The sequence below is a fragment of the Pan paniscus genome, chromosome 4 (genome assembly GCF_029289425.2).
Source record: "Pan paniscus chromosome 4, NHGRI_mPanPan1-v2.0_pri, whole genome shotgun sequence".
In the NCBI taxonomy this organism is placed as follows: domain Eukaryota; kingdom Metazoa; phylum Chordata; class Mammalia; order Primates; family Hominidae; genus Pan; species Pan paniscus.
In genome coordinates this window covers 7,665,611-7,692,673 of record NC_073253.2, presented here as the reverse complement: position 1 = coordinate 7,692,673, position 27,063 = coordinate 7,665,611, and the positions used below count along the sequence as shown (strand labels likewise).

Below are 27,063 nucleotides of genomic sequence, written 5' to 3'. Positions count from 1 at the left end.
TACATTGACTATTTAAAAAAAAAACACTAAAAATAATTAAGTTTCATAAATATGACATGCAGTATCACTCAGCGAAGCATCTTCACTCGAAGGCATTAATTGATACTTGTTATACCCCAGTTTAGGGATTTCAGCCATCAGGAAGTAGGTTGTGACAATGGCTGCTGCTGCAATTCCATTCCGTCTCCCATGTATCAGTCTTGCCAAACTACTCTCAGTGGACAGTTGACCAGACATTGCTGGACGCCTCAACTCCAAACCTTGGAAATCCCCAGAAGTCAAGAAGTTTGTGTCCTTCAGTCACTTGATTTTTTTTTCAGGCACTCAAAATTCCTTTCTTCCTAAGAACTTATCTCCAAAACCATCCTGCCCTCTACACCCTGACTGTAGCCTCTGGCTGAGCTCCCATCCTCCAAAGGTACAAAACCATGTTCAATTTCTGCAGCTCCATTCCCTGCCTGTGCTGACTTCCTATGACTTGGTTTTCTCACCTGTAACGTGGAGACAGCAGCATCTTCTACCTCAAAGGGCTATTCTAGCTCCAGTGGGCTCTTTGGCTCAGCCCCTCATAACCCTCCATGTGACTGCCTCTTCTGCTCAACTCTTGGGCCACACTGCTCTTTTTCTGGCTTATCCAACATGGTTATATGTCAGCATTTATTGATTTCTTTTGTATCATAAATTCTGTTTTTGACATTTTGAAAATCATCTGCTGCTTCCTAGGTTTTTTCCTATCTCTAAGAAATTTCTCACCATGAAGGATCACTGGCATCTTTAATCCTCATTAGTGGATCTGTCACTGTGTTTCCTCCTATAAAGCAACATGGTGGTGTTTGGGGGACTCTGGAAGGGCTGAATTAGGCTGAATAAGGGACAGAGAATGCTGTTTCCATGTAGCTTGTGCGTGCAAAAGGCCTAGACTCAAAATGTTCAGGATAAAATAGGTCCTGTTAATCATTCATCTGCAAAAATGCATGTTTCAACTCTGAAACGCAAAATGAAAAGATTTTTTTTTAAAGTAGCTTAGGGAAAAAATACTTGAAAGGCTTCTGTAATTAAACATTTTAGAGCATAATCATAAAAGCTGAGTGCGCGCAGTGTATTTCTTCAGTGAATCATCTAGCTCCCTGTGAAAGAAAATCAAGAACATCCTTTGCTAAATAATGTAATGCGATCTCTAAGTGAGGGCTCATTTTTAATAAATATAAAAGTAATGCATGATGAAATCCTCATCTTGACTGGACAGATGTCCACTCTATTATAACAACTTGAATTTAAGCCAAACCTGAGCACCCTCTCCTCAGACCTAGGACTTCTTGACATCTGTCATTATTCTCATCATTTTTAAATTCTCTCATCTTTGACATCACAGTCACTACACATAGCTGGAACTTCTCCTGTGATGTGGATGCTGTCCACCCCTCTTCTCTGTACTTCTCACCCATCTTATTCCACGGCTTTGGAACAATCGCAGGTTTACTTTTAAACCAACCTTTCTCTTGAGCTCTGAACTCTCCTCTCACCCCCGGAATTCTTCACCTGTAGAGTGGTAAACTCCTTCACTCCCTCTCACCTGTATCTCCCATTTCTCCTCTCTGCCACATTCAAAACTTGCAGCCAGCTTTAGCTCCTTCTCCATCCTCATCCATGACATGAAGTGCCCTGGACTCTTCCACAATGTCTTCTACAATCAGATGGATTGTGTATAAAATATGGACTCTGGAACTTTCTCCGTGACACTTTCTCATTGATAGTAGTTACCATTATTCCATTTTGTTTGATATGAACTTAATAAATTACAAGTGTTCTAATAGAGAATAGTTAATATTAATGAGGTTACAATATGCATAATGTATATGTACACACATACTTGTGTGTGTGTGTGTGTGTGTGTGTGTGTGTATCTTAACCCAATTTGGCTATGTCTCCACCCAAATCTCACCTTGAGTTGTAATAATCCCCATGTGTCAAGGGTGGGGCCAGGTAGAGATAATTTAATCAGGGGGTGGTCTCCCCACATACTGTTCTCATGGTAGTGAATAGTCTCATGAGAGCTGATGGTTTTATAAATGGGAGTTCCCCTGTACAAGCTCTCTTGCCTGCCGCCATGTAAGACATGTCTTTGCTCCTCATTCACCTTCAGCCACGATTGTGAGGCCTGCCCAGCCAGGTAAAACTGTGAGTCAATTAAACCTCTTTCCTTCATAAATTACCCAGTAGTGGGTATGTCTTTATTAGCAGTGTGAGAACAGACTAATACACTCTACTTCTTTGTAAAATGATTTTCTTAAAATAAAAGACATACGTAAGAAAGTCTACCTCATGGCAATGATGTCTTCCTAATTCTGCTTTCCCTCTGTGGTCACACCAACAACAGAGAAATGCACTCACAGTGTCCAGGTACTGGTACATTTTGCAGCATTGGTGGGAGAGAAAAGACAGGAAATGAGGACATGACCCTTGTGTTGCTCCCAGGTGAGCTGGCCTGAGAGCACTGCTCAACGTGCTGTGTCCTGCTGTCCTCTCTCAAACCAAGGGACCCTGAGGGTTCTCACATCAGCTGGCCAGCCTCACAGCCCAGGGCAGAATCAGGCCCTACAAATGCCACCCTGCTGCTCCTAACAGAACCTCCGACTGTTCACTCAGCATTTTCTCTGTGACACATGCAGTAAATACTAAAGGATTTATTAACCATCAAATCTGGAAACTGACCTGTGATGTTTCATTATACCCATTTTACACATGAAGAAACTGAGGCTCAAAGAAATTAAGTCACATACAGCGGGCAAGCAGTAAAACCAAACTCAGAGTTCAGTGTTTCTGGCTATTGCTGCTCCAGCACTCACGCCTCCCTGCTGTCCCCCTAAACCACAGCCACACCCCTGAGGCCCTCTCTTTATAGGATGTTGGTCTCCCACATCATCCAAGTCATCATTGCTACCGTCGCTCTGCTACCCCAGCACTGCAGTCTCCCTCATATTATTCACTTATTTCCCCCACAATACTCTCCATCTTCTAACAAGTATAAAACTTACTGATGCGTTGCATGTTATGTTTGCTCCTTCTGCTGGTAGAGTGTAAGCTCCATGAGAGCAAGAGATTTCATTCCTTCTGTTTCCTGCTCTAATTCCAGGGCCTAGCCTCTCCATAATTACTTGTTGAACTGAAACAAATAACGGTGGGTAAGCAAAATGCCCTAACAAGGAGAACAGGAGTCAGTTTTGAGGCTTTCAAAAATATCTTGTCCACCACCCTTCCATCTGGAATCTTCCGGTGGGCCTTCTTGGCTGAAATGGAGTTGACATTTACAATAATGTAAGAAATGCCTCTAGCCAGCCAGGCTACCACACAAAAGGGAAATAAATAGATTGTAATCAGTGAGTTGAGTTATATAAAAATGCCACACATTTCTTTTCTTTTCTTATCAAGATGATCATTGCACAGGGTTTAGTCTAAGAAACGGTGGCCAGACCACAGGAGCACAAAAATCTTGCCAACAGGGTCAGAAGAACAAAGGAGAGGGATATTTTGAGACTCGTGCTTCATTCAAAATTTGCACACTGCTGTCATTACTGCAAAAGTTTATACTCTTCTTGTGCTTTCTGATTTCAGCACATAAATTTTGCACAAGAAATACTGTTCAAAGTACTAATTAAAAAGTAACTCAAATGCAGCCTACATCCCATTGGTATCAGTATCTTTATTACTCACCTGTTGAGCAAAGGAGCTGCACCACATTCAGAGTTCAGGAAAAGATACTCTGGGACACTGGAAGACTCATTGCAATCACTAAAATTTCCCGAGTACCTATCACGCTGTGCCCGGCACTGTGCTAAGAACTATCTTTGCAAATCTCCCACATCCCTCTGAGCTGCTGCTGTTATGATTATGATTTTATAGATGAGGAAACTGAGGACAAGTGGTTTCCCTGACCAGGGTCTTCGTAACGTGTGCACGGTGCCACTGAAAGTGGCCTAGTTCAGTGGATTGCAGACCTGTGCTCTTAACTTCCACTCCACACTCCTCACAGCAGTGTGCATTAACACGTGTGGTCTGTGGCTCCCCAATTTTTCCTCCTGCAGGGGCCTTGGGTAGCCTGTCTCGGGAGGGGAGGCTGGAACATGTCTTAAAGTTGGGTTTGCAAAGCCAATACCATCATTTTACATAGCTCTGTAGTAGCTTGAGGGGGCTGAAAAAGATCACAGGGGAGGCTGAGCACCCATAAGCCAATCCCTTACATGCATGGGCTGCTGTAGAACACCAGCACTTTGTAAAAGTCCTGTCCAGCACATTGTAATATGTCCTAATGACACCTCCTGGCCTGAGTTCCTGCAACCTTCTGCATGATGGAGGGAAGCATGGGCCCCACAGCTGGTGCCTGCAAAGCAGAGCTGGGCCTGATCCCAGTGGCCCCTTTAGAGGGTCCCTTCTCTCCTTAAATACCACTGGAGGGACAGAAACAGCCCCTTGTGAAGGTGGAGCTGATTTCACACCACTCAGCATGGGGAAGGCGGCTCGGCTCCAACAAGTTCAGCTGGCGTGACATCAAAAGATTCCCCAGCACACGCCCTGAGGAAGAGGCAGAGGTTTTATCTGGATCAGACCCACTCCCATCACAAAAGTGTCCCAAACAGGCTGCACACGCCTGGCATGTTATCCTTAGGCTCTCTTTACACGGCTGTCTCAGGAGCCCACAAGAGTGCCGCGATGATGCATCACCTGATCCGCCACCTGCAGGCAATTCCTTGCCAAAGGCACTGGTGGCTGATGAGCAAATGTCACTGTCAACATCCAGGGATCATTTATCAAAGACATGCGGACTTAGGGATCTTTGTCTCAGAATTTTAATCCTGAAATTCCTTAATCCTTGGCATGGACCTGTTCTACAGGTTTTCTAATACAATCACGGTTTTACTATATGTCAACAATGGGCTTAAATTGTTGAGTGGGACAAAAACACAACTCACAGAGACATCGAAGCCAAGGCATATATTGTTTCACTACATCAGATATGAAGGTGGAGAAGGCAACGATAGAGATAGAATGTGAAGTCAGCAACTGCAATGTCATTTCCATAGGTTATTTTATTGATATTGCCATTGTTCACTTCTCCCAAGCTAAGGTATGGTCAATTCTTTTTACTCTAGGTAGTTATGTCTATAAAGTTGCCATGGACACTGAGTTAGAGAAAACTGATCATTAAATACAGGGTTACGTTCCTATGCACCCCGGGTCACAATATTTTCATCAACAAATCAATGCAGAACCTTGTTTTATGTGTGCTTCTGTTTAAAGATACTGTATTTAATATAGTGTTAATTAATTATCATTGAACTCTGTGAATGACACCAATAATTAATTTTGGAGTTACAAAGAAATTCCAGAGAGTAGGTAAATTCACAAATATGGAACCTGCAAATAATGGAAACTGACTATATTTTCACTCCATTCTGACTCTACTCAAAAACCAAGGTTAAAATGTTGAGGTTTCTGAAGGTTTCTAAAATTTTACAGTGTCTTCATTCTACAGAAGTCCACCATTATAAAGTCACTGTTGGGTGGGAAAAAAACTGCTCAGTTATCTGAGAACTTTGTTCATGTCTAACAGCTATAAATGCCCAAGTCTGATGTTAAATTCTGTTGAATGTAAACATCCCAGCATCGTGAGTAAAGCTGAGCCCTGTTTGGTCCTACTATTGACACATGTGGACAATGTCCTATACTCAAAATAGAGTTTGGCTCAAAATGAGAAAGAAACCTAAGCTGGTCTTTTAATAGTCAACACATTCTCCAACTACTCTCAGGGCCATGATTTTCCAATTGGAACTATAAGAAATCGTTTTGAATTCTTAAGGAAAAGTATGTTCATATAATTAACAGCTTAAATGCAATGAGAGTGTTTCCTGCACTTAGAAATGAGCTGTTGTATGCCCTGAACTGTCCCTGCTGGTCACAGAATCAGAACTTGCTGGGCATTTCTGCTGGAAATTCTGATTAAGTCATATGATGAAAAGGATAGGTTCTCCCACTGGCAGATGTGTTCAGTCATGAGTGAAGAGGCATCAGGCAGTGAGAAGAAAAGCCGTAGCCAAAACTAAGCCCAGGTTTTCCACAAATGGCTAAGCACAATGCTAGTATTCCAAAAATATTCATTCTCTTCCCTGGGCCACATTTAATGTAAGTGAGCTTACATCAGTTCACTTGAGAATGTTGGAGAAGCACTGACACTGATCTCACAGAATCTTCACGTAACATAGCCCAAGACCGTGGCACAACATAGCGACCACATAGTGTGACAGTGATACTCCTCGGATTCTGTTGTAGCCTGAAGAAAACACGCAAGGAGAACACATAATCCCCTCTGTTCTGATCTGATCCTCAAAACACACCCGACTGAATGGGTTTCCCAGGTAACCTAACACCAGAAAGAAGATATTTTGGTTAGTGATAGGAGCATTCTCTTAATAGCAATTGAATAATAAATTGGCATTTGGATGAAAGTAAATTAATTCACCACTCTCAAATCTTCCCTATAAAGCTAGGAAAGAGATTTTGGACCCATGCAGGCCTCCCACAGCACAGACGCTGAAAGAGTCTTGGCTGAGACCATTGGCTCTTTATAACCACAATGTGGGAGACACGCTTTGTAGAATCCCACTTCCATCTTGCATGGGCTAGGTCCCTTTTCCTCTCTGTGAAACTCACAAATAGTCAGAGGAAAGACTGCAGAGGCTACACCAGAAACTAGCAGGTAGATATGCTCCCAATTATAAAAGCATGCTTCTGCATTTATTAAATAGCCTATGATGGCACTTAGAGTTTGTGTGCACATCCTAAGAGCATGTGGAGTTTATATGTCCTACACTTGACCTGGGTGGCTTCCAATTTTCAATAAGGAAAGAAGTATCCATGTCATATCCAGCCTCTGAATCCCATCTTCTTCAAAGCTGTCTCTAAGGTGAAGGTGGCTTGGAATGCAAGGCAGTGAATGCAGCACACACAGCATACTACATCTGCAGTTAAACTATGTCCCACATGTTAAAAGAATACGGGACAACTTCTGATATATGCAGATGTACTTTATTCCTTTGACTCTAACTTAGTATTTCATTGGATGAAAATGCCAAATTGATTTATCTAGTTCCCAACTGATTACCATTTAGGCTATTCCTCTTTTTCCTTTCCTATAATAGACAATGCTGACACGAACAAATGTCTCCAGGAGTCCCATGCATGCGTGTAAGACTAGTGGGTAGCTGCAAATATGCAGAACGAATTAGGATGGGTCTTTTCTTTTGCATTTATTTGTCATCATTCTTTCTTTACTTAATGTTTGCTTTTCATGCATATTTAGGAAATTCTTCCCTGTATTGATGTCATGAGGAGATTTCCCTCTGCACTTTTTGGAAAACTTTACTAGTTTGCTTTTCTTATTTAGATTTTAATCCACCTAGAATTTGTATTTTTAACTAATTTGTATTTTAACGAATTTTTAATTTGTATGACATGAAGACATGACATGACAGAAGTAGGAATCTGATTTTCTCCAAAAGATAGCCAATTTTTTTCTTTTGTTAATTTATTTCAATCATTTTTTAAATGTATCAAGTACTCCCTCCTGTTCTCGCTGTTTTAATTTCACCCCTGCCACATAAACAAGTCTCTTTCTGAGCTCTCCATTCTGTTCCCAAGGTCTCTTTATTTGTATCTAGGCCAATACAATACAGTTCAATTCTATTATTTTATTTATTAAAATAAATCTTCCATCTTTTTTCTTTCTTCAAGGAATTTGGCTTATCTGCTTACAAAAACAAAAGTTATCTAACTGTTCCACAATTTTTGGAGTAATGTGTTTTATGGTTTTTATGCTTCTTAGAATATTTCATTCTTTGGCTATGTCCCTCATCAGGAAGTAAAAACTGTGATAAAAGTAATTTTCTCATTTCAGGAATATTAAAGAAATACATCTTGGTGACCTACGCATTGTATGTGTGTGTGCACACACACACACACAAACCATGTACGGTTTTTTTAAGTTAAAGACATTGAAGAGAGACTGAATTTTTTTAAAACTCAGCAACTGATTTTACAATCTTTTTAAAAAAATTAATAAAATATGTGTTTGCCCAAGGAATCGTCTCCTCCTTAAGTAAACTTGATAAAAATAGAAATACTGTCATTTTCTTAGACCATCTCAGTAACTTTATTCTACTTCACAATCCTTGATAAAGGCAAAGAAGAGGGAAGGCCAAGAGTGATGGAGTGAGCATATCTGAATGGAAAGAAGGAAGGAGCAGTGGTTTCCAGCCTGGACACGTTTTTTGGCAAGTCACCAAATCTCTTTTGTATCTCAGCCTTGTTTTGTTTCATGTTTACCATGTGAACAACACCTGTTGAAGACAAGTGTTAATAGTTTGAAATGAAAAATGTGAACATTCTTTGTATGCTACAAAATCCTATACACCATCTTACACCCTTACTGAGGTATAACTGATGTACAATAAGCAGTACATGTTGAAATTGTACAATTTGATGAGTTTTGACATACATAAACACCTGTGAAACTATCACCACAATTGAGATAAAGAACACAGCCATTACCCCAAAAGTGTCCTTCTGCCCATTGTACCCATCCCTCTATGTCTTGGCCAACATTGTGTGCAATCAGCTTTTGACTTTTAGCAAATCTAAATTGTACATAGCAGTACTTCACTGGGCTCTGAATTTGCATTTGCCTAATAGTTAAAAATGAAGCAGGATTTTTCCCTCACCCCTTCATGGGCAGGAACTGAAGTGTGGGCGCTGGAACTGCCAGCTACTTCCATGCCAGCTGGGGTGAACTCCAGTCACTCGAACCTGTGCGCTCAACCCCTCGTGGGATGGAGCACGAAGGTGAGCGGGTCCAGGAGCCAGGGTGAATGCTTTTGGGCGCTGGCAGGAAAAAACTCTGTACCAGCCCTGCAGCAGCGTCTAGTGGGTAACCCATGACCCCTGAAGCCCCAGAAGGAGTGTTACAGTCAGTGCTCTTTCAGCTTTGTCATCTGTGGACAGCTTAAGTATTAACAGCTCAGTGGAAGGTCGGTATTACAGCCTTTTGCACCCACACACACATTCTTGTCCAGCGCCCAGGAGGAAAGAGGTCCCACAAACAAATCGGAGATGGTCAATGAAGGAGATTTTATTGCCAACGAAAGTGGCTCTTGGTGGGAAGGGGAGCTGAAAGGGGACAGAGCAGAAAAGTAATCTTCCCCCAGAGTCCAGCCATCCCCAGCCGGACTCCTCTCCAAAGCTACACTGTCAGACAGCTGTCCCTCTGAAGTCAAGACACTTCTTTCCAACGTTCAGTGGTAGTCTCTGACATCCAGCTGCTTCTCCTCTCTCTGCCAGTAGAGCTTGAGGTTTTTATGGGCACAGGATAGGGGTGGGGTGGTCATGGGTGGTTTTGGAAAAGGCAACACTCCAGCGAGAAAACAGGGATGTATGTTCTCACTTTGGGCCACAGTTTCATGCTTGAGGGTGGGGCCCTCACCAGGGACGCACCCTCTTCTGCCCAGAATTTCCCTGCCTCCTGTCCCTATCAATAATACTGAATATGTTTTCATGTGAGTATTTGCCATCCATCTGTCTTCCATGATAAAGTATTTTTTGAAGGTTTTGCTAGTTTTTTGTTGTTATTTGTCTTATGATTAAGTTGTCAGTCTGCTCTATATATCCTAAGTAAAAGTCCTTGGTCAGATTTTGTAATGATTTGCAACTATTTTTTCCTGCCTGTGGTTTGCATTTTCATTTTCATTTTCATAACAATGCCCTTGAATGGTAACAGTGTTTAATTTTGGTCAAATCAAAGCAACTTTCATAAAATTTTATCTATCAGGATTTTTTTTAATAGTTCCCATGTTTTTGTGTGTTATATTCAAGAAATCATTTTCTAACACAAGGGTACTAACAGCTTTCTTCATGTTTTCTTCCAGATGTTTAATAATTTTCAATCTAAAATTTACATCTATGGTCCATCTCATGTTAACTTTTATACATTGTGTGAGGTAAGAGTAGAAGTTTAGTTTTTGCACAAAACCATCTGTTTTTTTTTTTTCATCAACTATTACTGATAAGCTTATACTTTTCCCACTGAATTGGCTTAGAACATTGTCAAAAATAAACTGACTACATATGCATGGGACTTATTTCCGGATAGTCTAGTGTATCCCATTGGCCTAAATGTGTATTTTTACACCAATATCATGCTATCTTGATTACTGTAGTTTTATAATAAATCATGAAATCTGGTAGGGTAAGATCTCCATGTCCTGCTTTTTCAAATTTTAAGGGGTATTTTGCATTTCCGTATACATTTTAGAACCAGCTTCCTACTCTCTATGAAAAAGCTTGCTGGGACTTCAATTAGGATTGCACTGAATCTCAAGATGTGTTGATCAAATTTGGGGAGAAACTGTGTTGGTTAAATTTGGGGAGAATTAACATTTAACATTGTCATTGGATCCATGAACAGAATCTCTCTCCAGTTATCTAGCTCTTTAACTTCTCTCAACCACGCTTTACAGTTTTCTGTGTAGAGAAATTGCACATATCTATTCAAATTTACTTCTAAGTATTTCCTATTTTTGAGTTTATATTAAATGTTTTTTTTCCATTTCTAACAGGATGATTCCAATATGTAAGAATACAAAAGCCTTTTTGGCATCTGCTGAAATGGTGACACACAGTGCACCTGTTGAAATTAACCTTAAGGTGCTGAATCACGAAAATTGATTTTAAAATATTAAACCAACTCTGCATTCTTGAGATAAACTACATTTGTTCATGTTATCCTTTATATATATACGCTATATATATATAGTATATATACTATATATATAGTATATATACTATATATATAGTATATATACTATATATATAGTATATATACTATATATATAGTATATATACTATATATATAGTATACATACTATATATATAGTATATATACTATATATATAGTATACATACTATATATATAGTATATAGATATATACACACACATGAACATATAGATATATATGTGTTACTAGATTAAATGTGGTAATCACTTGATAAATTTTGATTTGAATTTTGTTTAGAATGTTTGTGTCCATGTTCCTGAAAGATACTGGTCTGTAGTTTTCTTTCTTTGGAATGTTTTTGCTTTTATCAGAGTAATGGTGGCCTCATGACATGAGTTGGGAAATGCTTCCTGTTCTATTTTGTGGATGAATTTCTGTAGAATTGAGATTACTTATTCTTTAAACTTTGGTATAATTCACCAGGGAAGCCATTTGGACCTGGAGCATTCTTTATAGGAAGATATTTAGCTACCTATTCAAATTATTTCTACATATAGAGCTGTTTCATTTATCTATTTCTTCTTGAATGAGTTTTACTGGTTCGCTTTTCAATAAATTTGCCCATTTTATCTATATTGTGAAATTTAATGGAAAGAGTTGTTCATAATATTTCCTTATTAAACTTTTAAGGTCTGTAGAACCTATAACAATAACCCCTTTCATATTCCTAATATCGATCATTTTATCTTCTATCTTTATTCCCAATCAGTCTTGCTAGAGTTTCACCAATTTTACTAACCTTCCCAAAGAACCAGTTGGGATTTCATTGATTATTGTTTTCCTGCTTCCAATTTTGTTGTTTTCTGTTCCTTTTAATTTGTTTTCCATTTTCTTAAAGTGAAAGTTCAAGTTACTGATTTCAGTCCTTTCTTCTTTTCAGCATAAACATTTAATGTTATCACTTTCCTGCTAAGCACTGCCTTAGGTGCATTCCACAGATCGTGATACATCATGTTTTCATTTCATCGAATTCAAGATACTTTCTAATTTCCCTTTAATTTCTTCTTGGACTCATGGGTTATTTAGAACTGTGTTGGTTAACTTCCAATTATTTATTAATTTTTCAGACTTTTTAATGTTATTGATTTTTAATTTAAGTCCATTATGTCCAAAGCACATACTTTGTATGATAACAACCCTTTTAAACTCAGCAACACTTTGTTGCCCAGAATATGGTCTATCTTAGTAAATAAATGTTCCACATGCATTTCAAAGAGAATACACTCTTCATTGTTGGGACGTGTTCTATAAAGATGAATTAGGTCAACTTGTTTAATGGGACTTTTCAAACCTCCTATATCCTTATTCATTTTCTTTCTTCTTGTCTCAGCAGTTACTGAGAAATGGGTACTAAAATCTCTGAATAAATGTGGATTTTTACATCATCTATTTTGAATTTCTCTTACTAGGGGCACAGGTATTTGAAACTGTTAGCTCCTCCTGATGTACTAATTCCTTTATCAGTAGGCAATGTCCCCTTCTCACTGTACCTGCTCTTTCAGGGCCTGTGTGAGTGCCAGAAATTATTTCACCTGCTCTTTCCTGCAGCTTTTTTCTTTGGCCTCAGTGGATTGCTCTTAGGCATGTGCCTGTCAGTACTCTGCTGATGAATTGGTGGGGCCCTCTACAAATCACTAGAGCTCTCTCTCTCTCTCTCTCTCTGTGCAACTCTTCTCATATCTCTTGGTATTCCATCCTGAGAATTTCAGCACCTTTGTCTTCCCAAACTCAGAATTCTGTTTCCTGAACTCAGTGCAATTAGCTGGGCTCTGTTTGGGTCCCCTCCCTGTGTCACAGCCCACGGACTCTCTCCAGAAAGCAAACTGGAGCAATCCTAGAGTTCACTTCTTCTGTTCCCCTTCTTATCAGGGTCAATTTCCCATAGTATCCTTTGACCCACGTCTTAAAGCCATTGTTTCAAGTATTTCGTCCTGTTTTTTAGCTGTTCAAGGTGGGAGGTAAATCAGGACTCAATTTCTGCATCATGTTTGAACATGCACATACAAAACACTATCTACTTGGGAATGAAATTATCCCCTCACTGGTTTTAACACAATACTTATTAATCTCAGCTTTGAATTTATTGGACAATAAAATTATGAAATCCAGCTTATTGAAAAATAATTCAATTTCACATAATTTATACCAGTACACAGCGTGGTATGTATTAATAGAAACTTGGGGACTAAAGCTTTTCTTTAAAATGGAAGCTGAACTTAAGCAAATGAAAATGGTCATAAATCATATATCATGGAGTGAAAAGACATTTATTTAGCAGAAAAAACTCTAACTTTGGCTTAAGACAGTTTTTGGTGTTTTTCCCCCTAACAAAGATAAGCAGCCACTTAAAAATTATGCCTTGTTTCCTCTACTTTTCTCATTGATTCTCTCTGAGGTAGGCAGCATTCCCTGTGTTTCAGATGGCTGGAGATTCCCTCCTGCTAGTATGAATTTTTTGCCTGAAGCAAAGTCATGATATAGAAAATGTAAGTGGTCCTCAGATCTCCATCAACCTGCTACCAGCAGTTCAAACCTAAAACTTGAAAAGCTGAAATCACCTTTCAGCTCCACGACCCCTGCCCTCTGCATGACAGCAGACAGGCCCAGGTCCCTGGGGTGTGGCCTGTGCAGCCTCACAGGGCTCAGTCTTAGAGGGGGCCTGCCTTTGGTTAAATGCTCTGTAGTTGTTGTTCTGAAATGCTTAATAATTTTTTAACAAGGGGCTCCACAATTGCATTTAGCACAAGGAGCCATGCCATATGGAGTGGATTCTGCATACAGACTAGGTCTAGATGTGAATTTTAGGTCCGCTGGGGCTTCAAACACTCCAAAGCAAATGGAAAAGTAGAAATAAGATTCTCATGATTCCCATATCTGAGTTCCTTCCTTGGTACTTGTTACTGGTTGAATTTTGGTCCCCTTCCCCACCAAAACAAAGATATGCCAAAGGCTTAACCCCCTAGAACCTCACAATGTGACCTTATTTGGAAATAAGATCATTGTAGATGTAATTAGCTAAGATGACATCATACTGTTGTGGGGTGGTGATATGGTTTGGCTGTGTCCCCACCCAAGTCTCATCTTGAATTGTAGTTCCCATAATCCCTACGTGTTGTGGGAGGGACCTGATGGGAAGTGAGTGGATCATGGGAGCAGTTTCCCCCATGCTGTTCTCTGATAGTGAGTGAGTTCTCACGAGATCTGATGGTTTCATAAGCCTCTTGCACTTCTCTCTGCTGCTGTCTTGTGAAGAAGGTGCCTTGCTTCTTCTTCACCTTCTGCCATGATTGTAAGTTTCCTAAGGCCTTCTCAGCCATGCAGAACTGTAAGTCAATTAAACCTGTTTCCTTTATAAATTACCCAGTCTTGGGCAGTCCTTTACAGCAGCATGAGAATGAACTAATACAGGTGGGCTCCTAATTCAATATAACCGGTGTCCTTGTAAGAAACTGGCATGTGAGGACAGAGACATAGAGGAAAACACGTGACATTGGAGTATCGCAGCTGCAAGCCAAGGGACTCCAGTGACTGTCAGCAAATCACAGAATATTGAGAAGATGCAAGAATGATTCTCCCAGGATTTCGGAGGGAGCATGGAACTGCACCTTAATTTCAGATTTCTGGCCTCAAGAACTGAGACATTTCTGTTGTTCTAAGCCAGCCACTTTGTGGTACTTTGTTCTGGCAGCCCTGGAACATGAATGCGGCAGACAACCACAAATATTGCAAAGTGGCATATTAACACAGCATCCTAGCTCTGTTCACCACTCTTGGCAAAGCTTTTCTCTCCTAAATTCTGCGCCTGGTGAGCCTCCCATGGCCATTCCTCATTTGGGTCACACTCTTTAGAGACGGCAAGAGGAGCCATGACCTCAAAGCTGTTACAGAGGGTGGAAGCCAGTGCTGGCAGCTCTAGATCTCCTGGGGGAGACCCAGGCATGGTCCACAGCAGAGAGAAATACCAACATCTGCATGCTTATGGTGCTGAAGCTAAGATCCGGAAATGATTACAAACTCACAAACTCCAATCCAAGGCTGCCATGGTTTACATGTTTATGTCCTCTCCAAAATTCAAGTTGAAACTTAATCCCCAGTGCAACAGTGTTAAGAGATGGGGCCTTTAGGAGGTGATTAGGACCTGACAACTCCGCCCTCATAAATGAAATTAATACCCTTGGAGTGCTTAGATAGCTGCTTGGTCTTTCCATCTCTTCTGACATGTGAGGACACAGCAACAAGACTGTCTTGGGAGCAGAGAGCCATTCTCGCCAGACACCAAATCTGCCGGTGCCTTGATCTTGGACTTCCTAACCTCCAGAATTGAGAGAAATAAATCTCTATTATTTATAAATTACCCAGTCTGTGGTATTTTGTTATAGCAGCAAAATGGACTAAGACAAAGGCCAAATAGTTCTAAAAAGTAAACGATGAGAACTCAATATTCACTTTTAACTCAGAGAAATGTTTTATTCTGGCTAAAACTCCTATTAGAGGGCACTAATCTTTGGACAAAAATAGAAGGTAAGCTGTCTGGCCAGAGCAGTGTTTAAAAGAATGAAATGGACTTTCCTTATGCAGGATGGGGCCTCTCCACCTCATCTCTGGCAACTCTTCCAGGGACTTTACTACCTCGCCTCTGAGTCACATGCTTGTCTCTCGCCTGGGGGTTGGGAATACCAGCTGTGAGCAAGATGACACAAAGGCTGGGCCTGATGGGAAGCTGATGGTACAGCAATGAGTTAATTAAAATCTACAGTACCTGTTAATACCCAAACTCATTCTACAAATAGGAAAATTACAGTTCCAATGGGAAACACACATTAACAAAGCACTGCAAATGTAGAGAGCAAGAAAAAAATACCATGATAGTATAAAATATTCAACTGCTTTCCCCCATACTTACTCAGCATGAATCTAAAAGTTTACTGTGAAGCCTCCGGCAGGCAAATGCCTTTATTGGATTTGCAGGTGTGTACTTCACTCCTCCCTTTACTACTTGAGTGAAAATAATATTAGTTGCTGCTAAGAAAAAATATATTTGAAATACAGAATACCAGAGTTTAGTGAAGTGTTGCTTAGCAACTTTTCACAGGAAATAATTTAAACTCTGAATTTATTTTTTCCTGAGAATCTGCTGCTCTAGCCTGAAGTCTATAATTCACTCTCTTACATTCCAGCAGGTTCTCTGCATGCCTGCATGGGTACATATACACAGCTCTATTCTGATGGAGACGAAGTTGTATTCGTCACAAATTCTCTCAAGAATGTTTCTTGGGATAGAACAACAGCATCCAAGACTTAATGCTCGAGTAGTTGGAATTCCATGACAAACACAAGGGAGATGATGCAGAAGCCCTAAGATAGCCGCCATCGAAAACACCTCCATTGAAACTAAGTCAAAAACAGATGTTTGGGAAACTCAGAGAACATTTTTCCTCCCTTGTAAAAGTCCAGCTCTTTCAGGAAAACACTGCAAATCCCAGACCCCACTCACACCTCCTTGTTGCGCCCTTGCGTTGCCTTCCCTAGGAGGCTCTTCCAGATGCCCTGAGAGCTGCACACATAGGTCTGGGGCTCTCGAGACAGTGAGCAGCACTGGGCAGGCTTCAAGGGAGGTCACAGGACCCATGGCTGGCACCGCACAGGGAGAAGCTGGCGAGTGGCTGGACTGAACCCTGTGTGGCATCCTGATGAATGCCCTTCCAGTGCCCTTTGCACCTGATGAGGTTTTCCTACAGGGAGGAATGGGGCCAAGGACAGGCATATAGGAGCTAGGGCAGACCCAGATGAGAAAACCAGCACAAAGAGGTACAATTATAAGGACTCTATGTATAATAAATCTCTTTAGGAGAAAGTAGAATTTCAGTTTTAGTTGATTCCCCAATAGTAATGCTGCCTAATACATACATGGGCTATTATTATTCCTTGGGCCAAGTTAGTCCTATTTCTCTTATTGATTCATGTGAGGAGTGAAAAATACCTCCAAATGGAAATATCATCTGGCAATTTGAAACAGTGACAGTACCATATTTTTGGCATCTCTGCAGAAACTGCTCCCTCCCCATGAAGTTTTTCCAAATAACATCAACCCAAAAGTGGTTCAAATAGAACAATCCAGATTCACAAATATGTCCCTTTCACATCACACAATAATCTGTCATGTGCCAGGGCACAACAGGAGGGGGACACCCTAGTCACCAATGACATTGGGCATCTGGACATTCCATGTGATGGTGGCAGAATGCCAAGTCCAAATTCTGGTCCTCTTCCTCACTGTGTGACTTTGAGGAAGTTGGTTAACTTTTCTGGGCTTCAATTTTTTCATCAGCAAGATGCAAGTGATAATAGTATTTACCTCACAGGGTTATACAGATCAAATAAGTTGTGTATGCAAAGTAACCACATGGTGCCTGCTACTGGAGGACCTTGGAAGTGACTCTGATCATTCTACAGTAGCAGGGGTAAGTGCACAGATGCAGTATTTGTACACTCATTTGTTCCCACAATTTTTGTGATGTGATCACTACGTGTGTGGTGCAGTGTTGTGCACTGGGAACAGAGCAGCAAGCAAAAATGTCTCAAAGACCACACAGTCTTTATTTATTTTTATTTGTACAAAGTTATGGGGTACAAGTGTAATCTTTTTGCACACATAAATTGCATAGTGGAGAATCAGGGTTTTAGAGTATCCATTATCCAAATAATTTACATCGGACTCCTTAACACACATTGGCTGTAGAGGTGGGGGTGGGAGGAGAATCACAAAGTCTGTGTGCAGGCCAGAGGACAGTTTAGTCATGATGCCAATTTTCAGTACCGGAGCCCATGCTCCTCTTAAGAAAAGCACTACAGAGAAAATGAGGAGCAGAGAGAATGTTCCAGAAAGACCAACAGAATTGTCCGTTCAAGCAAGATCAGGTCTGGGAAGGCCCAAGTGAGGGTTAGGGTAAATCCTCAGCTCGAGGCACAGCCAGTGTATTAGTCTGTTCTCACGCTGCTAATAAAGACATACCCGAGACTGGGTAATTTATAAAGAAAAGAGGTTTAATGGACTCACAGTTCCACGTGGGTGGGGAGGCCTCACAATCATGGCAGAAGGCAAATGAGGAGCAAAGTCACGTCTTACATGGTGGCAGGCAAGAGTGTGTGTGCAGGGGATCTCCCCTTCCTTTATAACACCATCAGATCTCATAAGACTTACTCACTATCACCAGAACAACATGGCAAAGATCCACCATGATTCAATTACCTCCCACCAGGTCCCTCCCAAGACACATGGGGACTATGGGAGCTACAATTCAAAATGAGATTTGGGTAGGGAAAGAGCCAAACTACATCAGCCAGTTTGGTTTCTCAACGCTCTGGCTGGGAACTCACAGTAGGGATAACTCAGAAATGCCTCCTCTGCTCCAAAGAGCCAGAAACATGGAGGTCTCCCAATAAACACACTGCAGGCTGAGCCCAGCTCAGCTGCACTTCCCTCAAATGCACAGGTGTCATCAGGATAGGTGTGGTTATTAAACAACAAAAACATATCCTCATCTTTATTGTTAATGGAAATAATTTTAATTACTGTTTAATTTTTCTTAGGTGTGTGCTTCTTCATAGTAAGTCCAAATGCCCACACTGAAAAATCATCCTGGCACACAGCAGCACACAGAGAAGAGTTTCTTGGGTGCACAGAGACAGGCTTTCTAGGTTGCATTTTTCTACTTTCATTCATATGCTACTCAGTTCTTCCAGTGGTAAATACATTCTTTGGTCGCATTCCAAGTGACTGCACTAGAGGAAAAGCAAAAGGATTCTGCACCAGTTCAAAGGCTAAGAGAGGCCTTTATTTTCCTTCATTTTCACTCATTTTCAATAAAAAAAGATGTTTGCACACTGATGTCCTATTTTTGTAAGAAAGGACACATATGCACATGCTGAATGTCTGACATCCTTTTAGGTAACAGGACAAAGAAAGGCTCTCCTTCCTAGAGAAAAATGTTAGCCTTTCGAGTTGGTGGTAATTTAACAAATCTGTAAAATAACTTCAGCATGGTCTCCCTGCCAAGGCTGAAATGGGGTTGTCAGGAATAGAAGTTTCTGTTGAACTCTATTCAATGAGCTTTAGTACAAGAGAAATGCAGAAAGCTGGAGTCAGATGCAAATGTGGGTCAGCTTTCCTATCCTTCCTGACCACCCTGATGGCTCTTTAAGCCCATGAATGAGCAGAAGACATTCCAGGCAATCCAACCTGCCTGAAAAAAAACCATCTCAGAGGAGGGTCCTAAGTCAGTAATTATCAGCTGAGATGAAGTGGATCCATGCTTGTCAGAAAATCATTAAACAGACTGGGCACGGTGGCTCACATTTGCAATCCCAACACTTTGGGAGGCTGAGGCAGGAAGATTGCTTGCGGCCAAGAGTTCAAAACCAACCTGGGCAATATAGCAAGACCCCCATCTCAATTTTAAAAAAAAGAAAGAAAAACAAAATCATCAAATAAAACGTCACTTAAAAGCTTAGGGTTTACAAAGTGAATCAAAGTTTTGTTTTTTTGTTTGTTTGTTTGTTCATTTTAATGTAACAGGCAAGAAGGATTTAATCAATGTCATGAATGTAAGAACCAACAAGAAACACTTCCATGACAGGAAGGGCAGAGATAAATCAACAACGTCTAGCATGCTAACATGCCTTGACAGCACTCTGTTTATTTACACAGCAGTGTGATTGGACCAGTTATTTTCTCTTTACATTCATGAGTGTTGATTTGTTTCAACATGACATTCACACACAAGAACGTCTCTAATTCCTTAGAGACACAGGTTTGTATAATGGCAAAAACCCCAATTACTTTTGCTCCAACCTGATAAAAGCCTCAAAACTTTCATAGCCCACATTTAATTTCAAGGTGTATTTGAAGGTTAAGGGAAAGTCGACATCAAGAGCAATTTCCAAATCTAAGAAGGAGGACTCGTGAACCTCAGAGCAGCACTCCACAAGATGGAAATGCCTGTCCTACTACCAGAGAGCACCCACTTAGGGAACCGTTGTCAGTTAGGAGTTGAACTGTGTCCCCTGAAAAGATAGCTTCAAGTCCTAAACCCCAGTACTTGTGACTGTAACCTTATTTGGAAACAGGGTCTTTGCAGATGTCATCCAATTAAGATGAGGTCATTAGGGTGGTTGTAATCCAATATGATTGGTGTCACTATAAAAAGAGGAGAAGAGCCACAGAGGAGCTACCACGTGAAGACGGAGGCAGAGATGGAGTGATGTGTCTGCAAGCCAAGGAATGCCAGTGACACCAGAAGATGGAAGAGGCAGAGGAGGATTCTCCTCTAGAGTCTTCCAAAAGAATACAGCCCTGCTGACACTGTGATTTCAGACTTCTGCAGACTTCTGACCTCCAGAGCTGAGACAATAAATATCTTCTATTTGTTCTAAGCCATGGAACACAACTTGAAAGAGGCTTAGTTACAGCAGCACTAGAAACAGATCCAATGTCTACCCATGGGACAAATGACTGCTCTTTTTGAAATCAGTGACAGGACTCCAATAAACACATTCTGGAATTCCAAGCTTCCCTGTTCCTTCCGGTGGGACTGGTGGGCGCCACAGCAATTACAGGTAGAGATCCTTGCTGTGTTGTGTAATTGAGCTGGACAGAGAGGGAGAGATACACTCTGCCACTGATTTCTTAAAAATAAAAATGATCCCACTTACTAGATGCACCAGGACAGAGAAAACATACTCCTCAGCTAATTTTGAGTTCAACATGCTCATGTATTTTTAAACCATTCAGAAAAATGAAACACAATCGCAGCATCACCCTCACAGCCATCCTAACAGCTCTATCAATGGGGAATTGGAAGCACAAATGAAAGGCATTTCACAAGGCAGTCAGGCAAGAGGCAGACCAAAAAGACTTCCCTGTCAAATGCAAACGCTGCCCCGAACTCCTGGAGCCAGAAACTCTGCAGGTTACTGCGCAGACTTCACTCAGAGGTTATATTGTTTTAAAAGAGTTTTCATCTGGGAGGCAGCTACGTGGAATGGCATCAGCTGGGTTGAGTGCCAGTAGCACAGAGCAGAGGGAACCTTTGGGATGGGGGTGGTTTGTGCCGAACTAAAATAATGACGTTTGGAAAACCCCACCCCTTACAGTCAAAACCTGTGAGGGCAAATCTCTTGAAGGTTTGGGGTCTTTTTCCCTCCATTTTCCTTATTTTCCCAGTGACTCCTCCCAAACCAGGTTGTTGACCCACCCCCAGGGCCCCCACCCTTGTTGCTGCCTATACTTTCTCAGGGGCACACACTGAAAAATCACTCCTCTTTCCTGATCAAAACTGCCAACATCACTCTTCAGTCGTGCCGTGGCAACTTCATACAGTTCTGCTCACTGAGGGCTTAAGAGCTGGTTATTTAAAAGGCATTACAGAGAGGCCATGTTGGGTGATATGCGGCTTCTCAGGCTCGGAACTGGGCTGCATAATTCTTTGCCCTGTGCGTTGTATGGTGATTAGCAGCATCCCCAGCTTCTGCCTGCGAGATGACAGTAGCATTCCCCCATACCCGACCAAGCTGTGACAAATGGAAGATGTTTCCTGACACAATCACATGTCCCCGGGGGGTGCAATCACTCCCGTTTGAGAAGCACAGGTCTCCTGGCTGAGAGCCAGCCTCAGGAGGCAGACCCCTTGGGCTCAATTTCCTTTGTACTTCAGCCTCACTCCTGTGCCTTCGTCTCTGCACTTGGAAAGCTGGGGTAGGATGGTGCCCCGCTCATAAACGAATGAGTGAAGTCATGTAAGGGAAGCACTCAGAACAGGGTCTGGCACTGGGTCCAGACCATGCACGTGCTAGCTGTCTGTGCTTCGTGCATGTTGCTGACTATGAGCTACACTCAAGCCACTGTACAGTTTAGAGTTAACCTTATATGAGGTCTGGCCTTGCCCTCAACTGCTGGAAGGTGATCTAGGCCCTTGGAATGTCCTGCCCGAGAAGAGTGTGTTTATTTATCTGGGGGCTCAGACCCCAGGACAGTCTGAATGTGGTTTATGATGGGAACTTAGAGCCCTGTGATGTCAGTGCTGCCTCCAGAGGGACTGGAGAATAAAAGTGTCAGCCTCACCTTCGGAAGGCTGGAGACTAAAGGTCAGCTGTGCAGGCAGGGCGTGATTGAGCCCCAGTGGAGAACTCTGAACATCAAAGGCTCAGTTGAGCTTCGGCAATAGATAATTCTCTTTGGCCATTGTGACATGTGGTTGTAGGAGAGCAGCACCAGCCATGACTCCACAGAGAGAGGACAACAGGGGCTCCACGTCTGGTGGTTTTCCTGGGCTCTTCTCTTTGCCAAAGTGCGTCTGTATTCTCCCCATGTAGCAATCCCTAATCACAGCGATAATAGCTGTCACAAGTTCCGTGGGTTCTTCTAGAAAATTGTCCAATCTCTGGGTAGTCCTGGAAACCCCCCAGCTTGCAATTAGTATCAGCAGTGAGAGTGGTCCTGCATAGACTGTTCCCTCTGACTGCATAGCAGGCTCATTCCTGCATCACTTTACAACTATGTTGTTAATTTAACCATCTTCCAGTGGGAACCATTCTATTCTAAAGGATACTGAAAGCAGCCTGCTTTCCTAAGCACAGTGCTTTCTTACGCAAAGTGAACCTGCCGCAACACTTCCTAATGGCTAATTAAGGGGTGTACATATGTGAAGTCTGTAGTAAAAGACACCAGGGCTGGGCGCAGTGCCTCAGGCCTGTAATCCTAGCAGTTTGGGAGGCCAAGGCAGGCAGATCATGAGGTCAGGAGTTCAAGGCCAGCCTGACCAACATGGTGAAACCCGTCTCTACTAAACATACAAAAATTAGCCAGGTATGGTGGCACGTGCCTATAATCCCAGCTACTCAGGAGGCTGAGGCAGGAGAACTGCTTGAACCCAGGAGGCGGAGGTTGTAGTGAGCCGAGATCGCACGACTGCACTCCAGCCTGGGTGACAGTGAGATTCAGTCTCAAAAAAAAAAAAAACAAAAACAAAAACAGAAGGTAGACTTTTGTTTTTAATTTCATTTTAAACCCCCATTCCCATAGAATGGACAGGGGCAGCTAGAAGTGTTGGGCAGGACTTCAGGCTCTAGGAGGGGCAGGACTCGATGTCTCTCCAAGGGGTGTGAGCCGGTTCACTGCATGAGGCACACACCCTGCCAATGCTCCTGGCTTAGGAATAGTGGGCAAAAACAGCTACAGCCACTGAGCCTGGCTATGACCTTTTTTGAGCATCATGCCCTGGGTGAGAGGGCCTAGCAGACATAGCTGTGCTCCTCCCAGAAACATCCCCAGGCCGCAGGTTGAGCTGGCCTCCCAACCTGCAAAATTAACATGGAATACCTGGGCTGAGCCTCATATACACTCACGATCCAGGGCCCCAGTGGCGTGGGAAAGACAACCACAGAATGGTTGGGGTTATATTAGGGGCAGAGGTGAATATATTCGAATTCAAGACGTATGTAAAAGCAAAAATGTCAAGGTACACGGGGAGAGCTAAAACCAAGAAATTTGGCCAACAAATTCAACACCTGAGAGTAGTCAGTCTTGAGAAAATGACTATGATACAAGCATGTTTATGATCCTTAGGGAGATTTTTAAAAGCAGGCAGATGGTGTCAAAAAAACAAAATACATGTTATAAAACAACAACAGCAAAAAAGGTTAAAATACAAACAATAACAACAACAAACCTGAAGATGAAAATACAGTCATCTGTCAATGAACATATGAAATGAGAAGCTACTGGCTGCCAATGGCTGGACAGCATTCTGCTAAGGGCAAGGATAGGATACTGGAGAGACAGTCACGTCCCTGCCCAGAAGTTTATGTTCCAGCAGCAGACAATCAATAAACAAAGAGAGGGGTGTGTCCTGTAATTTAAGGTTCTATAAGTCGCCCTAAGTGCCATGGAAACACTCAAGCAAGGTGAGTGATGCTGCCTTATGAAGTGACAGATAGGGGTCAGGAAAGATCGTTCTAAGGACATGCAACCTGTGGACAAGAACATTCCAGACAGACAAAAGGACCTTATCCTGATTAATTGGTTCTATTATAAATAGTAACAATGATAAAGCAAACATTGTATTACTGGAATCTTCCATGTTCCCATCAAGTTAAACATCTGATGCCACTTACACTCTGTCCTTCCCCACTCAATTAGAAATCCTGGCTAAAATAATTAGACAAAATACTACATCAGAATAAGGTAAATTAAGGATATGAAAGGGAGAAAGAAAATTCTATACAAATAAATTGAGAGTCTCAGATCAACTAACAGAACCCAGAAGAGCCCACGGACACTGTGAGGTCAACATAAAAACAATAGTATTATTATATATAAACACCGACCAATTAGAAAAGGTAATTTAAAAAATTCTGTTTATAAAACAACAAAAAGACTTTAGGTACCTAAGATTGAGTCTAACGAAAATTATTATTGATTTTATGAAGAAAAAAAGAGTCTCCGAAGGACACAAAAAGTAATCAGAATTCTTTGAGAGACACGCCATGCCATTTAATGAAAAGACGAAACACAAAAAGAGCATATTTCTGGATGTTTTATACACTACCCTTTCATTAATTCTTAGGCTTTAAATATCTTTCATAACAAAAATTTAGAAATTCAATATAATTTAAATCCAGAACCCAAATGGACTTTTCATTGAACATGACAAACTGATCCGTAAGAAAAAGTGAGCTAAAAACATTCTGAACAAGAAGAGGTACTTGGCCTCCCAGATAGTAAGTCTTCCTAGAAACCTGTAACATTAAAACAAGATGGCTTTGGTGCAAGGAGAGACCACCAGATCCAGGCAACAGACAAGCAGGATCTTAACTGTTCTCCTGTTTACATTACCTGGGCACCAGTATGCACGCAACAGGATGTCTAGGCTGCTGGGGGAGAAAATTTTTAAACAGTAATTTTTAAAAATTACCTTTTCTAATTGGTCAATGTTGATGCATAAGAATACTATTGTTTTTATATTGATCCTGCAGTCGTGATGGGCTCTCTTATGAGTTCTGTTAGTTGATCTGAGACTCCCAGTTTATTTGTATAGATAGTATGGTCATCTGCAGATAATTAGAATTTTCTTTCTCCCTCTCATGTTTACCTTATTGTTATGTAGTATTTTGTCTAATTGTATTAGCCAGGATTTCTAATTGAGTGGGGAAGGACAGAGTGTAAGTGGCATCAGGAGCACAGAGAGTGAAGGAGAGAGCGGGGAGTGTGAGGGAGAGGAAGAAGCCAGACAGAGCATGGGGGCAGCGCCCAGCCCTCCAAGGGGCTCTAGTGGGAGAGTGATAAAGGAGAGGTGATGGCGCCTGCCAGGTCTTGTGTCCACTATGACAGTGTCCTCTTAGAGCCATAAAGACTAACTTGAGTTCACTTAGTCCAGCCTCCTCCCTTTGCCCAAGAAATGGAGGCACAAAGAGAATAATGGCTTGGCAGAGGTCACATGACTACTTACCCACAGAACCCACTGGCCAGCTCATCTCTGGGCTCTTTCCAACTGAGGCACACCAACAGTATTCTGTCCTTGACATGGCTTTTGAGCCATTCTGTCCACACCCTCTGGAAACCCTGGAAACCCTCCCTGCTTCACCTCTACAGCAGTGTACCCTCACTGGCTCTCTTCTCCCCATCATGGCTCCTCTATTCCTTTCCAGATCCTGTTCCTGGCACATCCCTGGCTCTCAATGTCCCCATCAACCCTGTGACAGCCCTCTCAGCTACTCAGTCACCCTCTCCCTGGATGGCTTTAAAACTCCATGTCTTGGTTGACAAGCTCTAAACTAGTAGCTCACATCTCAGCCTAGGCCTGTCCCCTAGACAACACACCATTTATCATGCTGTCAGATGAATATGCTGGGAGCAGCCACCCACATAGCAGCAGCACTACAAAAAAAGCCAATAGTTAGACAACACTCTCCTCAGGATATGACCTGAGGCCCAGAGCCTCAACAGGTGCAAAATGAATGAATGTGGGTTTTTCAGCAGGTATCCGAAGCCACCCTTTCAATAGCTTGTGACCATGTGGAGGGAAAATCAGTGTCACAGAAGTAGGAAGGGTCTTTAAGTAGGAAAATTCTAGTAATTGAGAAGGAATTTAAGGACAACAACCAGTCCTGGAGGGTTGCAAGCACCTGGAGAAATAGGAAGCCTAGACAAGGCACTCCGGAAACAGAAGGACTGAGTTGTCGAAACTGTGGTTCGAGATGTAAAACAAGGCTACGGACAGAATTGAAGCTCAGCTATCCGAAACAAGTGACAGTATGAGGCCCCGGCCAGCTCCTTGGCTGTGGTACGATGGGTTTGCTAAAATGGGGACAGAGTGACTTTGACCATGAGTCAAAGACAGCTATTTCAAAAGCCTTTGTCCTCTGTGCCTGGCTTATTTCACTTCCAGTTAGACAGGAGGAATAAGATTCAGTGATCTATTGCATAACATGCTGACCATAGTTAATAATAATGTATTGTATATTTCAAAATTGCTTAAAGAGTAGATTTTAAAGCTTCTCACCAAAAAACTATGGAAGTGACATGTTGCATATAATTAGATTTAATTTTATATTAAACACATATGTATCCAATTATATACACACACATATATATACACATACACATCTATACAAATACACATACATACAGATATAAATACATATACCTTGTACCCCATAATACATACAATTATAATTTGTTGATTAAAAATAAATTTTAGCAATATAAATTGAAAAAAATAGACTCTGCTCTCAGTTATAGGACTCCTCTTCATAGTTTAAGGCCAAGTTGTTTACAGAACTAAGTATGTCACAAATCAAGACATAAAAGAAGTACAAAAAAATATTTTCACACCTTACCTGGTCCCAGGGAGAGACGGTGCCTCCAAAACACATGAACAGGTATCCCATGGCAACAAGGCATATCCATATCACCAACGAGAAGAGGCGCAGCAGCTTCTTAAACACAGACTCAATGCAGACCAGGATAAATATCGCAAAGAAAATCGCCAGGGCAGTTGGAACTGTTATTAGAAACGCCACATGGTCTTCAACTTCCTGAGGAGATAAAAAAATACATGGAAAAGTTACCATTTAGAGACACTGTGATACCAATGATTTATGTTGTTAAAATGTCATCAACACTTGT

General features: G+C 41.6%; 1 protein-coding gene across 2 annotated transcripts in view; it reads right to left on the bottom strand.

The window, feature by feature from the left end:
• The window catches only part of ADCY2 (adenylate cyclase 2), a 435,519-nt gene that overhangs the window by 390,117 nt on the left and 18,339 nt on the right, over nucleotides 1–27,063 (bottom strand). For both annotated transcript variants that reach the window (XM_034959722.3, XM_034959723.3), the window contains exon 2: nucleotides 26,775–26,972. In XM_034959722.3, coding sequence (XP_034815613.1) covers nucleotides 26,775–26,972 — 198 coding nt within the window. The remainder of the gene's footprint in view (nucleotides 1–26,774; nucleotides 26,973–27,063) is intronic.